Genomic DNA, 19,105 nt, shown 5'->3' with positions numbered 1-19,105 from the left:
CCACCCTTTTGGCCTTGGGGTCAAGGTCACATGCGTAGAAAGTGTGCCTTAAGGTTTCAGTCCAAGTTCTTTTTTATTTCGTAACATTCTTAAACCCATTGATTGTCTTTATAGTAAGGATAGATCATGATCAAGCAAGGATCATTTTCATTCTACAACATACTTACCTTGGTAGCAACCATCACGTTTTTTATGACTTCCGTAATTTCTCTGAGCTGAAGAAAATATAGCGCCATGGAGTATTTCACACCTTTGACGTGTTCACGAAGAAAACCGCAGGAGAGCACATAATATGTACAGAACATAGATAATCAAGAAACTTCACGATCTGACAAAAAAAACATGGCGTATTTGAACAATTGTACGTGTTCATGGGGACAGCTGCGTGAACCCAAAGTTCTAAAATGACACTGATGTTACACGTATAACATGGATAGCATTCTGATAACCTCTATGTGGACACTGAGATCACAAAGAATATGTGTTAACTACACGCTTAACATAGACATTGTGGAGAACACTTGAAACATCTATTTTGTAAAATTAACATAATAGAAATTAAGCGATTGACTACTATTATCAGTGTTAGCGTGAAGATATTTGATTATTTTCTCATTGCTTCACAAAAATTTAGATGTCAAATTTTTTAAAATGCACAGATTTCTGACAAAAACAGGTCATATAAAATAATATAAATTTGTAATACGTTTTCATCTGTACAAAGTAAGTTATTCAATAGTATAGTTTTATAATGATCCTAAAAAGTATTTTTAAAATGCTTGCAGGAAAAAAGGTATGGGAACCAGTGATCTAGTTCGTCCTAAATGAAAATGGAGCCACTCAGGCACCACGGGAACCGTCTTCATGATCTTAATGCTACTCTTCCTGAATTTATAGTCATATCATCATGGAATTTTCACTGCAAAATTTCTTATCAAGTCTAGCAAATGCTAAATTAAAAAGTCGCCAACCTGTCATCCAGTGTGGTAGCCATCCTGAAAATCTTGTTATTACGTCTCCTCCTGAATGAAAATTCACATTGACATGGGGTTTTCACTGAACGACTTCTTATGAGGCGTATGTGCAAACCTTGTTGTGCCTACTCCGCATGAATGGAGTCATATCAACATAAGGTTTTTACTGAAAGACTTCCTACCTAGTCCTATGTAAATCTGGTGGCAATCTAACATCTAATCTCTCCACTACAGCAGTTGATTTGAAAATCGTATTATTGATAAAGAATATCTGAGATGTTTTCAGCTGTAAGCGGTGTAAAGGCAGATATTGTCTTATCTTGAATTTCTGGATATTCGTTTTGGTCAGTAGAGTAAAAATCTGTCTGAGATACCTTTTCTGTTATTATAATTATTATTTCAGCAAAGCCTCATTTAATTCAATGCATGTTTTAAATACAATACTATACAATTCTTAACCATTTTATACCACTCGTCCTCTTCGCTTTCATGTAGATGTGCCATTCGGGCAAAAATGATCTCTGTGTTTAACCTACATTGATAGAAAGTGACTAATGTCATCATGGTTGGCATTTTATCATTATCATGCTAAGATAATTCATTCAATGACGTGCTTGCTGAACATTGTACAGTAGGGGTCAGGGTCACATTTTACAGCATACATTTGTGAAATAAACAACTACATACTTTGCTTTCTGTGACATTTCTGGATAATACACCTGGCTGGAGCCATTGTGTTAATGAATTTTTTCAGGATTTTTATATATCAAAAGCATGTCCTGGGGAAATGTCGACTTCAGTAACGCAGTTATTTTTGTACAATCATGTGTGATTATCTTCTTTATACGCTTTATACTTAGAACTTAAAGCATCGTTGAGAATGATGGATCCAATTGTAAAAGAGAAAAATTGGAGGAATAATTCTTGTTCATCTTTGAGTCCCTCAGTCCAAGCTAATTATTGCCTCCAATTATAATTGATGTTAAACACGGTCCGAGTTTGTGGTGGATTGTCACAACTTAAATAAATGTGTTGAAATATCAGTACGCTTTGTATATTTTTGTTATCTTCCTTAAATTTGCAGATCCTGTACAAAAAGTAGAAATGCAGCTCTTGTCTATCACGACGGGCCGTAAGATGTACTCTGAAACCCAAATCATAGCCGATAGTGATCTCCTTGAAGTCATCGAAGGGGAATATGAAGTTACCTGCACAGCTGTAGGCAGTAATCCTAAACCACAGATGGCTCTAATGTTCAATAATAATTTACAACAAGTTGAAACTACCATGGAGAAATCTTTAGTAGGCAACAGGCCATCGTACAAAGGAATGTTTAGAAAAGTGTTTCGCTTGCGTGCAGATAAAAATAATAAGCAGACAATAGTGTGTTCGGGAGGAATCCCAAGACATCAGTTCCCTGATAAATATGCAGTGCTTTACCTTATGGTCTTCCCAGGTATGTTTAAAATTTTAATAAGTAGACAATAATGCAAAAGGGATGACAAAGACATGGAATATGCTATTATATAGAAATGATTCCATATATAGGCTTCAAAATGTTATTTGCCTCTTCCTTTATCTTTTGCAACAGGTTTTTGTCTAGGACAAGTACCCCAAAAGAATAGTTCCCCAAATATGCTTTACGGTTGCCCAAATTGAGGTTTGTAATGATACAGACCTGAAATGGATGCTTGCCTATGAAATGAAAATAAAATGGAAACAGTCAATGTAGAATGAGTGGAAATGGAATTCAAAATCAACGCAAATGAAATTAAATATTTTCAAGCCGACTCTAAATTAATTTGGTTGATAGATATTTTCCATGGTAATATTGCATTAAGTTCTTTAGAATGATAATTCTTTGTCCGTTCGGGTGTAACTGTACAACCTTAATTTAAACAATATGAAAGAAAAATTAAATTTGCTGATAAATATTCTACAACTGTTTTAAGGGTCTATGTTTCAAAATCCTTTATAAATATTCTTTTTCTTGACTTTTTAACGCTTCCCTTCTAATCAAAACTTTATTGTCAATATTTTAACAATGTGCCATTCAGCACTTTAATAAGTACTGTTTCCGGGTTTATAATTGAACTGTAGGTAAAATGCTTTAGGATTAAGATATTTTGTCTTGAGATCTATCAAGAGCGATATTAGCTAGTATTGCAAATTTTGCAGAATCATGACATTTTTTAATAATTGGTGGCTTGCTTGAATAGTGCTTGAATTTGATGTCGGGTTGAAATGGTTGGTACGGAAATATTGCTTGAAAACACTCTTTTATACTAGAGGGTGCCTGAATGTAGATTTAAATGCATTTCATTATTAGCTGACATAAATATTAAAACAGAAACTATAATGTGAGCTTTCAAAGTTAGAAAACTAATGTTCCTGGAATTTTAAGTCCATTAAATAGCTTAAATCAGTTGTATTTCCTTTGCTTGAGCCGATTGAATTGGCGGTCTGATGTCAGCCTTTTGAAACGTCTAAATAAGAAAATGGCTTGGCACAGCAAGTTCAAGACCACATACAAAAGGTCAAAGTCATTGCCCTCTTCTGGGACTTTTAACCCTTGACCTCGTGGAGTCTGTTGCTGCGTAAGCAGTTGATATACATGTCACCAAGCCCCACAGTGCAGTGTGATATAAATATAACATTTTTAACCTATATGACTTGATATGCATTGGCCTGCCTGTTAAGATGATGATACAATGATCTGCTTTGGGCTGGATTTCAAAGCAGTTTTGATCCTACAACATGTGGACTCCCCAAGTTTGACTATCTGCCAGGTCAATGGCAGTCAAACTTCATTAATCAGTTAAATATATTTTGTAAGTTATGCTTTACTGCCAGTCAGCAGTTTTCATATTGTTTAAGAGTATGGTGTGGTTAGTGGACAGAAATAGTGGAACTATCATAAGCAGATACTGCTTGGGCGCGATTGCGTGAATCGAGCAAATTTTGTATGAATTCGCGCACTTGAAGACCAATGATGCGTGATATGTCCCGCAAATTATTTAAAGTCTCCATTATGAAAATATATTCGGCGCAGTTAACAATTTTCGTTCAGCAGTTTACCCTTAAAGTGCTTGTCTTAACACAAGTCACGCCAGTTTGGTATCTTAGCGCTTGTTGCGACATATCCTTCTTTGTAATTGTTTAAACATCTAGTTTTTTCGACTTTACATCAATGGTTGTTAAAATAAATTTGATTTGTACATTAGGTATTGGAACAAGCATTATGTCGTAGTTTGAATTTTGCATCATGATTGTTTTATAAATGTGCGTTTATAATGTGCCACTGTGATTATTACTAAATATCGTGTCAGGTAAATTTAGCAAGCAAGTTAACTGGATCATCATATCGTTTAGATGCGACCAATCATCAGTGTCGAATGCTGTGTCAGTTGGTATGTTTGTTAGGGATCGATGTAAAATGAAATGGACTGACAACCCATGACTACTGAATATGATCACATGCCGTTCACAATTGTGCATGTGCATCGTACATGAGTATAAAGCACAGAACATTTTGGAAATCTATTCATTACTATGGCAATATTAGATTAGACTTATCTTGTGTGTACAGCAACTGGGTTTTTTAATAATTAACTCTCCAAGAAATAGCTCAAAGGCTGAAGTTCGAAACCAGTCTTCGATGTTTGATGAGCAGAAAGCATAAGCTACATTAGAATAAGGAATTTTAAGTAGGTGGAACTTGTTTATTTGTAATGTCAAAATATTTAAGTAAACGAAAGATGAAATCTTTTTTGGTAAATCACATCAGGAAGGGTGTTACCTACCATCAGTTTTAGTGTGGCTGTTATTAACTCTCCTACACTTAGTCAAATATGTAAGATAAGGAAGGGTAAAATATTTGGGACAGGCGATAATCACCCAAAGAACGAAGACAAACAACTGAAAATGCACAAATAATATTACATGTATTAATATATAACACTAATAATGCACACACTCACACGTTCCCACTAACACTACCTCTCGTGATGATAATAAAACGTTAAATAAGAAACTGATTCAAGTCCTGTTATTCAGCTCTCTCTCTTAATTGTACATTTATATCATTGCACTACATAAGGAACTCACCAAAGACAATTTTCCCACATGATCCGAATATCACTCCACAGTTTGGCTCCATGAATTTATACAGTTTGTCATCCATAAGTCCAACATAACGGCTAATCATTTCCACAAGTGAACACTATTACTTGTTCGGGAATTCAACACTCTATCTTCACTTTCCTGCTTTCGAATCTCCTCTCCATCGGTCACGATGCTCAGTGAGGCCCTGATGGAGACGCGCACTCTGATACTTCCAATTTATCCCTCACTGGCCAGAATGCTCGGCGAGGTCTGATGGGGTCACACACACCATTCCTGCACTTCGAATCCACCCTTCACTGGCCAAAACATTCGGCGAGAGATATGGGGTCACACACACTCTCCTGCCTGCATGCCTCCCCCACTTCTATATCTATCTTGACTGCTTTATATTCCGGAAACACATCGATGTATGTATCACAACTTGCTTTGCACGCAGCACGAGTATCTTGCAGAAACACATGCTTTTCTTAAAATCGCAACATCAGTATTGCTCAGTGAGTATATCCTGTATTTAATATTGGTAACACGTTACGCTTAAGCTGCTAATTTAATCAGTGGACTCATCTTTTAAACAAAACAAGTTCAGTATGTTCACTTAGAGGAATTACATGTCTGTTAATAATCCCATGATCAGTTCAAAACGGGTTCTATTAATTTGTGTCAAAATTCGCCAGCATATCATACTTATGTTCACTGCGAAAGTATTTCTCTGGGTTTTGTTCTTCCAGTTCTAGTGGTTCCTGAAGTGGAATGTGACAATGTGTCTGCACAAATCAATTATCAAAGAGCAGAATTAACATGCAGATTCCATAGTACGCTTGCCTTGGACTGCAGTCTCATCAACTGGGTCGATAGCTATCATAATGTTATCATCTCCCCAAGAAACGAAAAACAGGATCCTGGCAATGGTGATGTTATGGCACATTGTAATGTAAGTATGCACGAAGCCGTCTGCCACAACATTGTTATCCGCACATAAATGGGATTTTCATACAATATTTTCCATCCCTTTGTAAATTACCAGCGTCGTCTCCAGTTTTGGCTCCAACATCGCAACTTTCTGATTATTTGTCATACCTACTTTGGCCAAGTTGTGTCGACTTTGAGATAGGTTGGTATTCACTGGGCTAAATATGACTCAATAGCAGGTCAATGAGCAAAATGATATTTTACCGTCGTGTATGGTGTCATGTGACATTTTACACGAACAAGCATGACAACGCCTAAATTACTATACCGCACCCCACCCCTGGGTTTTAAGGAGGCTTGGATTTCACCATTGACATATCATCTAGTTCAACAATTTTTTACTGGCAATGAATCAATTTCTGTTATGTTATTTAAACCATTATTATTTAGAACCTTGCTTTAAAGTTTGTATATTCTTTCTTACAAAAGTAAGATATATCTGGTGAAATTACTTAAAAGGTAAGTGTTACATCTTGTTTAGTCTCTAGTTCTTTCTTCATGACGTTAGGTTTATTTTTTCTGTATTGCAGTCCATTACTTACAAGAACAGAACAACAACAATCACGACCACCTTGATCATCGATTTGGTTCAGAACATCCACTTTGATACAGTGTTTTATGTAAAGTATTCCTATGGTAACCATGAATACAGCTATCCTGTAAAGCTCTATAGGACAGGTGATAACTATTATTATTATTATTATTATTGTTATTATTATTATTATTATTATTATTATTATTATTTTATATAAAGGAAATTTGACAACTTAATGATTCTTTCTTTCCTTTGTCTTTAGCAGCATACAGAATGTGAATACAATAATCCTATGGGATTTTTCTGTCTGTCATCTGTTGTCCGTTAGTGCAAATTTATTGTCACTGCTCCTCATAAAATACTTGGAGCGTTGCCTTTAAACTTTACACACACCTTTATCCATGGTCGAATTGGTCCCATATGAAAATGGTGCTGCTCGGTGGCAAACCAACTTGATTGATCTTTGAAAACTATAATGCCACGGTAGCCATCTGAAAAATTTTGTTTCTACTTCTTGGAAACAGTAGTCATATTGACATAGGGTTTTCACCGGAAGACTTCTTATGATGTCTAGCTGGTTCCAACTGAAAATAGTCCTGATCTGACCTCTTTTAGGACCGATGTAGCGGCTTTTTGAAAATCTTCGTATTGCTACTCATTTTAGTTAGATGTACAATCGACATTAAGTTTTTACCAAAAGACTTCTTGTGATATCTAGATGGTGCTAAATAGAAACGTCGATCTGATGTCCAATAGGGCCCCCATGGCTGCTATTTTGAAAATATTTTTTGGGGTATCCCTCCAAACTGAAACGCATGTCGACATTTGGTTTTCATCGGTAGGCTTCTTATGATGTATGGTTGGTCTTAAACCAAACCTGCGCAAGTTTACATCCAAATATGTCCACCATGGCAGATATCTTCAAATTCTTTTCACCACTCGACCACTAAATAGAAAATCTTAGGGTTTGCATCAGAAGACTTTTTGTATCTAAATGGACCTAAATGAAAATAATGCTGATCTGAAATCCAATATGGCATAACGGCCATCTTGAACACCTTAGTATAGCTGCTCCTTAAATTGATGGTCATATTTACATGCGGTTTTTACCACAATACTTGTGATGTTATATTTGGACACAAATTGAAATGGCGCAAATATTGCATCCAATATGGCCACTACAACAGCTAATTTGAAACTGTTGTGATTGCTAAATAATATCCAAGATGGTTTCAACGCTTAGCAGTTAAAAAGAAATGTTTTATCTTCAATTCTGGAAATTGTGTTTAGTCATTAGTGCGTCAGCACTTTTGAGGGACTCTTGTCATTATGGTCAATAGTGATGCATATAGTTATGAAGTGTTCTTGTATTCGATATGGAGATTTCTTTTGACCTCACAAGATACTTTTTATTCATAAAAAGTGATCAAACGCGTTCAGAATTTGAGGTCATGTTTGAGTACAGCTATGAGTGAAATTCTTGTATATTATTTGACATGACATTACATCAAATGACTCCACCATTTTCGGCCTGCGTATAGTGTATAATGTACAGCTGTTACACTACTGATTAGTTGGCATTGCATAATAAGGGAGACAACTCGTGAAATCTAATATATCATGTATAAAGTTATGAAATATCGGATCAATCCATCAAGGTGCTGATAGGCTGACATATCGGATTATTGGCTAGCGAAGATGCTATGCATATTAATTGTGTCATTATCTTAAAATCAAATTTCTGTCAAGACATAGTAAAATTTCTATTAGCGTTTTAATTACGGCATTTTTAGCATTAATTACATTTAGTGTTATTAATAATCCCCACTCAACAAAGTTTGTGCGACATACAAAAATAGGTTCCATTTTTTCATTCTCTCAGTCCATCCATCCATCATCCTGTCAAACTTTTGTCTTTGGAACACAACTTCAAAACCAAATTTGGCAAACAAATTTGTGTTTCCGCTCGGCCGACCGTCCCTGATTTGCAATGCCAACCCAAGCACTTTTTTCTCCACATAGTAAAAAAATTCACGAAATTAATTTGTGCATCTAATCAGTTGTTTGCCCAGTATTTGAAATTCTTATTACATTATATATGCTAATCATTATAAATGTATAATATTTTTTAAAATACCTACCTATCCTAAATTTAAAACCAGTGCAATATGAAACATACATGTATTTCCACCTTAGCACATTGCTATGAAACTTGATGCTCATATTAGACTAGTGATCCAAGCTTGCATTTAGACTAGTGATCCAAGCTTGCATTTAGACTAGTGATCCAAGCTTGCATTTAGGCTAGTGATCCAAGCTTGCATTTAGACTAGTGATCCAAGCTTGCATTTAGACTAGTGATTCAAGCTTGCATTTAGACTGGTGATCCAAGCTTGCGTTTAGACTAGTGATCCAAGCTTGCATTTAGACTGGTGATCCAAGCTTGCGTTTAGGCTAGTGATCCAAGCTTGCATTTAGACTAGTGATCCAAGCTTGCATTTAGACTAGTGATCCAAGCTTGCATTTAGACTGGTGATCCAAGCTTGCGTTTAGACTAGTGATCCAAGCTTGCATTTAGACTGGTGATCCAAGCTTGCGTTTAGGCTAGTGATCCAAGCTTGCATTTAGACTAGTGATCCAAGCTTGCATTTAGACTAGTGATCCAAGCTTGCATTTAGACTAGTGATCCAAGCTTGCGTTTAGACTAGTGATCCAAGCTTGCGTTTAGACTAGTGGTCCAAATGTGCATTTAGAATTGTGGTGCAAGTATGCATTTGGATATGTTGTCCAAGTGTGCCTTTTGATATGCACCATTCTGCAGTTGTTATCATTCATTTAATGTTTTGTCCGTTTGTCCATCTAACCACCCATCATCCATACCTTCATTGCTAGGGCAAAATTTAAAACCTGTTTAAAATATTTCAGATATGATACATATTTTAGACTAGAGGTCCAAATGTGCCTTGTGTCATTCATAATTTTTCAGATTCAGTATTTTTACATTCCACTTGATATATTCATTTATTATTCATTTCTGAAGCACAACGCCAAAACGATTCATGATGTGTGTGTGTGTGTGTGTGTAAGTTGGGGGTATGTGTGGGTGGGTGGGTGGGTGTGAAACTTGGTAGACATGTTGAACTAGTATTGTAAATGTGACTTTTGTATTAATATTTCGTGGTTTCAAAAAAAATTTCCATCATCCTTTCGTGCATTGATCCATCCATCATTGTTCTGGGCATAACTCCCACACCTTTCATACATATTTTTAAAACTTCCTGCATGTATTAGACTGGTAGCCCGGGTAAGCTTTTTTAGACTTGCTACATGTATTCGATTGGTTGCCCAGAATTTTTATTTCATTAGCGCCCTAACAGATCGGAGCAAGATGAAAGAGAGACACATATTTACGTGTTAGGTGGATATTAAACTATGGTCGACGGTGCCTCCTCCTGCAACTATGTTCTCTTACCGCACTTTTTTTGGTGACAAGTGTGGAGATCCTCCCCAACTTAAAGCCCTAACAGCTTCTCTGTATCATTAAGCAGTACTAAAGTAAACAAAATATGTACCGAAATTTGGTAGAAATTGTCTTTGGTCTTGTAGCCGTGTATCAGCTTATCACTGGAGAAAAATAACAGGGTATGTCATTTGTTTTATTGTTAGAAATCTGACTAGCGACTACAGTAAAAGCATCCGTTGAGCAAGATTTGATGATGAATCTGTACCGTGTGTACATGTTTATAAGTTGAGTCCGACCAAAAATTGCAAAAAGCCAGATCAGCTGGTTAAGGTCCATGTCCATGCAGTTCATTAGGAGTAATCAGTAGAACAAACAATATAGACCCTAATCTGCTGGTACATTATGCAAGACTAGACCAAGATATGTTGTTCGCAATTTGATTCGACTTATAAGCAAACATATATGGTATGTAAAATCTGGACAAGTGGTCCATTTTTTAAATTCATGCAGAAATTCAATACAGTAATTAAACAAATTTGTGTTCATTCTATATGCATTGTCTTTATTTGGTGGGCATTTATTTTTAATTTCAACTGAATGACAAATCATTAATATTTCTGTTTAAGTAATTCAAAGCAATATTGTGTCGCTTTCAGATAGTATTATGAAAGATTATAGGTGTTACGTCAACAACAACAAAAATAGTTCAAATGGAATGAAAAAATGGACAAATGGACTTCTTTTTGCATGGGATTCGGTAATTTTATCCCATTCTTTACTCATGGACAGTATGCATTCCATTCGCACTCGGAAGTTCAAGGCTAACGTGGCCTGAAGTTACAACCTTGATTGGTGAATGCTTCCGAATGATCATGTTCTTGACTTATCTATAGGACTGTAAAGTTTAACTAATCACAAAGTAAATAAAGTCCGAAGGACTTTATGCTAACTTTATGAGTGATTACGTTGCAAGTTACACATCGATAAATACTCAAACGTGATCATTTAATCCTTATAATTCTAATTTTCTTACTTTCCATTTTGATATCTGCGGATTTCATCAATAAGGCTTCACGTTTAGGTCGTTTGCAATTTTCTTTCATTATCCTCTTCATTGCGCCAAAATGCATAGCTCCATATTCGCTAGCCAAGAAACATTGACTCTTATATATTATTATAGGATAGAGTGTCAAAACGGGTCATGCCATTGATCCAAGGAACTTGTATATTTCATCGTTAAAACAGTGTTGGATGTTGTTCATTAAACCAGGCCATATTTTGTCGCCATTGAACTTGCGTATAGCACGTGCAGATTTATAATCCCTTGTTCTTGTTTTCTACACCTATCTGTTTTCCATTGTGTTCATTTTTAGCAAAATCTGATCACATGACCCTGACCTTTAATAACAGCTGGTGGAACATATTGTTGAATCAAAATGCAATAATCTCTGAAGATTGGCTTGCAAAGTCTGCCATTTGCTTTATATGGCAAAAGGGGTGATTGTTCAAGTGCAGAATGACTGTTCAATTACATTGTTTTGACTTCTAATGAGCGATTTGAATCAGGGAACTGCAGATGTATATGGGAAATAACGAATGTTGTTATCGTTGTGGTGTAAGGCGTTGGTATAGACAAAGCTTCACATAAAATGACCTGGAAACTGGCATACAAACGTAGCCTGCAAAATTTATCGATGTCAAGAAAAGTAATAATAAAGATCGGTTTCACGTGATTAGTATGTCAGAAATCCACACATTATATTTGACTTGTTTGAATTAGTCTTGTCACAAAGTTTAAGAAACATTAGTTTAGAGTTCAAGCCAACTTATTCCCATGGAGTGTTAAGATTTCTCAATTTTTTTCCGTTTATTATTTGATTTTGATATATGCTAATAGTCGACCAGAATGGCATAAATCAAGTAAATGTAAATGTACTGGCAACACCCATCAATCATTTGTCAATAAGACGTCATTCATGTTAATGTCACCTCAAACATAGTGATTTAAAGATTGTCTGTTTTAAAGATAGATTTGGTAGTAATGCACCTTTATGAAAGTAGCTAGTTCATTTGAAAACGACACAGCTTGTGTAATCAATCAATCATCGCCACGTCACATGTAATTAGAAGTCACCGCCTCATGAGAAACTAACTGCCTCAATATCAATGCATCATGCATGGTTATCGCTGAATATTTCTGAAGGACTCTCTTACGGATTGAAAGAGATTGTGTAAATTCAGTAAGAAATTTTAAAAATGCAGATACTTTAGCAAGAAGACAAATTACTGACCCAGTAAATGACCTGAAGCGAGCTTAAATTTTAAACACTGTACACCCTCTGTGCAAATGGCAGGAGTTTGAACATTACAAGTCCTTTGAATTAAGGAAGGGTGAGTTGAATGCAAAATGTATTTCTTTAGTTGGGAAAGGATGACTATGAAATTATTGAAACTAATATGAAAGACACTCCCTAACTTCCTTTTCCAAGCCATTTGTGCATTATTATATTTTTAGATGCAGCCAAAGGTAACATTCGTGATGTTATTTTAAGACAACTCTAATTTGGATTAGAAAAATAAATAGCTTGTAAAATTTCATACTATAAAGTGACAGCAATTTCAATTTGATAAGAACAAATTCACAATGCACGAGGTCTTCATTGATTTTAGATACAAAACTATGCCCATAATTATATAAATTAATAATTACCTGAGCATACGTAAATGGGTCCTGCCATTTGATACAAGAAAATAAAGGTTTATGTTTCTGCTTTTCTACTATGGAGTTAGATTGTTTAAGACTAATTTATTTTTTTAACATTTTTAACAACTGTCTATGTCAAAGTGAAGAATTTTGTCATGCTTTTATCATCAAATGATTAGACGTACTGAACAAGAAACTTATTGTTGGTGTAATCCTCTACAACTTCTCAATTATCTCATCGCAGCTCTTAAATTGTTGCTCCAATTATCATGATAACTTGGGTATCTTAAATTCAGTTTTTATTACTGAGGCGAGTTTGAAATATTTTCATTTAATATCAACATTTATTTTCTTCTCTTTGTACAGATGTCAATGCAGCTGTTTTAGTAAAGTCATTGGGTATTCTTCTTTGTATTCTACTTGCCTTCTTTGTGCGAAGAATCAGCAGGTAGCTATAATCCAACGAGGATATATATACAAAATCTGAAAATCCAGGTTTATGGATAATATAGCGTTGAACATAACACTAGATAGAAGCCAAACGCAAAAGATGAAATACGGACAGAATGCTATGGATAGACTGAATTCCACTTGTTCTTTCAGGGACAGTGTTTTTAAAAAAAAAAAATTGTTATTAGAACCGGAAACTAGTTGGATATCTCTTGCACTCATTTTTAAGGTATGTGGACAAAATGTGAAAGTATAGTGCGTACGAAGATTATTGACAATGATACCTTGTGCAGGTATGGGTATTCACAGTCTGTTGACATTCGCACACCCTCCTGTTTATTTGTAATATAACACAATGCATAACATTTCGTCATTATTTTCGTTGATTTATATTTTCTAACCTGACTGTAGCCAAGAATCACTAACATTGTCGACTTATTTGCGTTTCAAAGCAAACGGAAGCTCCTATTTAAATAAGTAGACAGTCTGATAACTTTTCGTAATATCAAAGACAGTGAACGAAATCTCATCTGTTACCTGACAACAGACTCGCCCATACAAATATGGGCGAGTCTGTGTTACTGTGGAAACTTGCATTTGATTCAAAATGGCAACAAGATGACAATGTTAGGGACCCAATGGCAACAATTAAATAAGAACTTATGCATCAGTAAATATAATGACTAAGTTTTGTGAATATTTTACATCTTTGAAACCTTTTCATTTCAACATCGGTAGGGGGTTACAAACAAATACTATAGTACAGTAGTATCGATATGTCGATATAGCACCGATGGAGTATAATTATTTGGGATATGAAACTAATTTATTTTCAACATCACATACAGGGTTAATACACTTCCTTACCAGTTTGTAATTGCATTCATACATAACTATACATAGATCTACATAACTATATCTATATCTGGATCAGTTGAGGACACAAAAATATTTGTGTTAATGTCCGCGTCGTTAAAGATTCATTATCAAAGTTTACCAGAGCGCACAGATTTGAAAGTTCTCGATACTTATAATCGGTAAAATAACTAGTATTACCAAGAAACTTTAAGCTGTCCTAATTCATTTTTTTATTTTTTTTATTATTTCCAAGCAGATTTGAGGGTATCATGAGAAATAAATTTGAATGCCTTATTTGGCAGATGTGCAAATAAACTATTGAAGAACACAGTAATGGAGTTCATTTGTATATGTTATTTTAATCATGCCTATCAAAAACTTCCAGATCTGAGCAACCTGTGAATACTCTAAAATTGTACGTCACGGATATCAGAACTGATGCTGAATAGACTGATCAAGAATTCAAAGATTGGCATTAAGGCATCCCCAGCTGAGACTTAGCTATGCAGGTGTATATTCTACATCAGATCAGGGTCTATGCTGTTCACATGAAGATCTTACTTGGGTAACATAATGTGGACTTGATTTATCAGCCCACTATTCCAGAATTGCAGCTCTGAGGTTCTGCTGCCCACAGATTGATGGGTCTTGTGTATGACTAAGTAATTTGTAATTTGTGTCAATTTCTAGGAAATGTATACTAGCTTGAAGCGTCCACTTTAGTAATTAGCCAAGATTTATGTGTTGGTAATTTCATGTGCCTTTATGTGTACGAGTTTCTTCCAATTATGTTACAATGTGATTAGCAACATGTTCACAAGGAGCAAAACGTTTATTATAATTTTATATATTTGATGTATGTCTTTTTACATCTTCACTGTTACATTTTATACATCTAAATGCAAAACGTGGCCACCTAAACCAGGCATCAAAATGAATGGATGTTAATGGTTATAATTATGTTTACTGAACCCTTATTGTTCAATGTCACCATGAAAATAATGCATCCCAGACATGAGAACGGTGAACAGAAATGTTCTTGGGATTCCCCTTCTCTTAAAAGTGTACCTACAGTTAGTAATTCGATATAGAACATCGATAGACAGCAGACCCAAGCAGATGCAAACTTCCATCGGTAGACAGCAGACCCAAGCAGATGCAAACTTCCATTTCACATTCTCTTCTATGAGTTGATGCATTGTTTTCATGGTGGCATTTTGCAATGAACGTTAATGAACTTTGTCAGAAGCTAGTGAATTTCAATATACTACTTGTATTTAACCTAGAAAAACATAAGAGCAACACTTTGTCAGGGAGAAGTGCCTGCCATACTGACTCTACCAGAGGGAATAAAATATGGCTCCGGCTGTCCCTGTCTTTTTTATATATGGTGTTTGATCCTGCAAAAATATACATATATTAACATCAAGCTCATGTGATTTAAATTATTTGTGAGTCATATATCCATAGGGAAACAAATGATGCTTCGTTGCATTGCAGAGATTTGTGCACTCTGATTATTTCTGCTAAATACTTTTGTCGAACTGAGGAGTGTCTAACTCGTGATTGTTTTGCGACAAGAAGGTATTTCAGCATGGAAAAGCCTTTGAGGGAAGCATCTTCCAGATAAAAGTATGTAGAGTATAGAAATTTTGTAGTGTAAAGTAATCAAGTGGAGTAAATATTCTTCAAGTTCAGATATTTTCAAATGTGGAAATGTTTTCATTACCAGTTTGAACAAACAGCAATTCTGGTTCGAACCATCTTGTATAGTCAGTTGAGTTTTGTTATGCCTGCCTTGGAAGATACTCAAAATGTTGATCGCTTTGGTATCTGTCTGTCTGTATGTATGTGCATCCGTGGGTCCATTTGCACCTTGTTTTCAAGTTTTCTACTTGTTTTTAATTTAAATATCATTTTATCCCACCACTATTCGATATATCAAGTTACACAATGTTTCCCACGACGATGATGTGTATTAGGGAAGCGTTGTTTCTTTCTAGAATTCTATAAACATAAAATTATGAGAACTAAATTACTAGTTCTCTAACATTTCAAAATTCAATTTAAATGAGACATATTTTCGTAATTAGACTTATCACAAATACTTACAGAGCAGTCATTTCCTTTCGTTTAATATTATTTTTCAAACTGATTGTTAGACAAAGTGAATAATTTATTTAATGACCATTTAAATGTCAATTTGTATATAGAATTTAATTGTATAAAGAATCGAGTAAAACAGTCACTGCCATTGTCTTGTATCTGTATGTATTTGTTTACTACTCATGCCTGAACAAATTCCATTTATTTCTATAAAATATGATTTGATTGTTTCTTTTATTGTATCTTATGTTTTGGTTTCCACATTGCAATTTAATAATCCTGGATTTTCTGTGTTTACCTTTTGTACCTTTGCAAAAAGTGTCCTTTCTTCCTGTATTCTCCAATGATGTTCAAATAAATACATGTCCAAGTAATTCGTTTCGCTTTAGTTCTCTTGTAGAGCATAAAATGATATAACTGCACTTTGATAAATTAGAGCCACGAGGGGGCTTTTTCTTCCACACTTAATTAAACTCTAATACATGTACTTTTAGTTCTAAATGCTGACTCCTGGCACTATCGTTCTTTCAATTAGAGACGCTTACGCTCGTTGGGACATGTGCGTCTAGTTAATTCCAGCACCGCTGGATATTTAATTACTCTTACGGGAAGGAATCAGAGCCACAGTCCCGCACGCTTTAACCCATACACCATGTGCTGTTCAGTTTTGTCCGACTCCGGGGTTATAAAAGCCCCACAGGACAATTGATCTGTGTGAATTGGAGCACACATGCTCATCATTACTCAGTCCCTACAGCCTAATCAGCTATTATGTTCAGCAGGGAAAAGGGAGGACAGGATGTGAAGGAGCCACATTAGCGTCATGCATAGTGCTCGTTTATCCAAGGTAATCATTTTTGTACCCCCTTATTAAAATATGAATTTGTCGCCCTGCCGAAATTTTGAATATAGACTCTGTACAAGTGAATATTATTATGGTGTGAGCCAAACGTGACATCCGCCAGTGGGTTTTCTAGAACATACGTATTATTCACATGGCATTAAATCTTAAGTTTTAACTTGTTTCAATTGTTGCTGCAAGGCATGCTGGATTTTGGATTTTAAGCTATCTTATATCTCTGAATATAATGGACCCGGTTTCTTAATCGTTTACCAATCCTGCCATGTATAAATGCTAATATCATATTATCTTTAGTCCGCATTATGCAGGGAACCTTGTGGTTTGGGCTATTTACCACCTTATAATTATTAATTGAGGGGCCCAATGTACCTTAATGTCACAATTTTAAGGTGCCACCTTGTGTGTTTTACCATATCAGCCTTGGGCTTAGACATTATTTATAATGATTATTTGGATATTTGTCAATTTATTGTATTTAATCCATCTTGATGTAGATGGTATATCAGTTCCTAATAGTTGTATTAAGACTGAATATGTATAATATCCACCAGTGGTTCGTGATAATTTGATGTGTGATGCATCTTAGTCTATTGTTTTCTAACTCATCTCTTAATATTATTCATATTATTAGTATGTATAGATATGCGTTATTTCCGAGTCTGTTACTATGTGCATTGCTTCAATTGGTTGGTGTCTTCAGCATGCACAGTCGTACAGGAGGCAGTGATTTCTCCCGCCAGTATTGTTAGGTCTGAATCTGATTTCAGTGAGCCAGGCGTCATCGACCCGTCCCTTGCGTCTATCGACCCGACGTCTCTCGCCTTTCATCACTTGTTCAGCTCGCTCTCCCTGCCTACTCCGCAAGGTCCGGCATTGCTCTTGACCCAGCATTGGTCACATATTTGTTGTTAATGGTTTGGCGGGGGGGGGGGGGGGAGGGTCATTAGTTACCCTTAATTTGATGTGTATAAATAAATATTCCTCTTGGAAAGTGAACAGTGGTAAGTGAAAAATGAACATTTACATTTTCCTTTCTCTCCTATATTCAAGAGAAAACAAATGATGTTATGATAGGTCAAGGGTGGATTCTTATTAGGTGGTAACATAAATTCCTGGTATGTTCTCTCGGCATCTATTTTGGTTTGTTTTTCCCGGAGTTTTTCGTTTGTGTTGCGTAGTGCAGACATTTATTGAAGACATGTTTTGTTTTCTACGTTTGGGAAGTGGGAACAGTTGGTTCCCGTATGGCATTTATTTCAAGACACCTTCAGAAACTGCCCGCCAGCAGTGTCTTTCCTGTTTTTAAACGGTTGACGATTCTTATGTTCTGTCTGCTTAGAAGTTCTGATTTAAATATATTACAATTCACATTATTTTGGATCATGAATCGAGTTTTTCCTTTTCTGCTAGTGCCCCAGATTGACTGTCATTTGGGTCCATTTTCTCCTAATTTGACTGTATACTTCCTGTATTTTGTATTTTACGTCAGTAGGTGTTATTTCTTGTAGCTTGAGTTTGGCCTCCTTGTTTGCTCTTTTGTTTCCTGGAATGTCGATGTGGGATGGTATCCAAACGAATTCCACTACTTGTTGATTATTGTCAAGTTCTCTAAATATCATGTTTACTTCTGGTTGAAAATTTGATTTGCTAAACTAATTGTTTAATTGAAGTGATCGTAAAACACTTAGCGAGTGACTGATTTGTTCTGCTTTGTTATTTAAGGGCTTCAGTAATCGCCCAGTATTCAGCAGTATAGACTGAGCAGTCAGTTGGTAGTCTGTTTCCTAGTATTACGTTCCTCTCTTGGATAAAGATAGTTCTCGCTGTTCTATTGGGTTCTTTTGTTTTCGCTCCATCTATGAATATTTTGTAATTCCATAATATTATCTTATATTTCTTTCATTATCTCCATTTCTAAGATCTGTGGTTATTTCTGATTTTCCCCCCAATGTAGTTTATTGAGAGTGTTTTGAATTACCATGGTGTTGGGTCAAGGTAAGCTATTTCTTCAAATCTGGATGTTGTCTAATCCTAATTCTTTTATGATATCATGGATCCC

At 35.5% G+C, this 19,105-nt stretch overlaps 1 protein-coding gene across 4 annotated transcripts in view; it reads left to right on the top strand.

Annotated features, from left to right (window-relative positions):
* LOC149776505 (uncharacterized) overlaps positions 1-16,558 on the top strand; it is a 60,335-nt gene extending 43,777 nt beyond the window's left edge. The window contains exons 9-13 of one of the 4 annotated variants that reach the window (XM_089940937.1): positions 2,059-2,430; positions 5,828-6,030; positions 6,599-6,746; positions 13,137-13,218; positions 14,464-16,558. In XM_089940937.1, the coding sequence (XP_089797063.1) occupies positions 2,059-2,430; positions 5,828-6,030; positions 6,599-6,746; positions 13,137-13,218; positions 14,464-14,527 (869 nt within the window). In that variant the 3' untranslated portion in view covers positions 14,528-16,558. Of the gene's footprint in view, positions 1-2,058; positions 2,431-5,827; positions 6,031-6,598; positions 6,747-13,136; positions 13,689-14,463 lie in introns of those variants that run through there. The other 3 variants (XR_016416052.1, XM_089940939.1, XM_089940938.1) reach the window with 3 other exon arrangements.
* The last annotated feature ends 2,547 nt before the right edge of the window (positions 16,559-19,105 follow it).

This window comes from Sinohyriopsis cumingii, chromosome 18 (assembly GCF_028554795.1).
Source record: "Sinohyriopsis cumingii isolate HCF-2022 chromosome 18, ASM2855479v2, whole genome shotgun sequence".
NCBI lineage: Eukaryota > Metazoa > Mollusca > Bivalvia > Unionida > Unionidae > Sinohyriopsis > Sinohyriopsis cumingii.
Note: the sequence above shows the minus strand (reverse complement) of the source record. Positions and strands in the feature narration are given on the sequence as shown.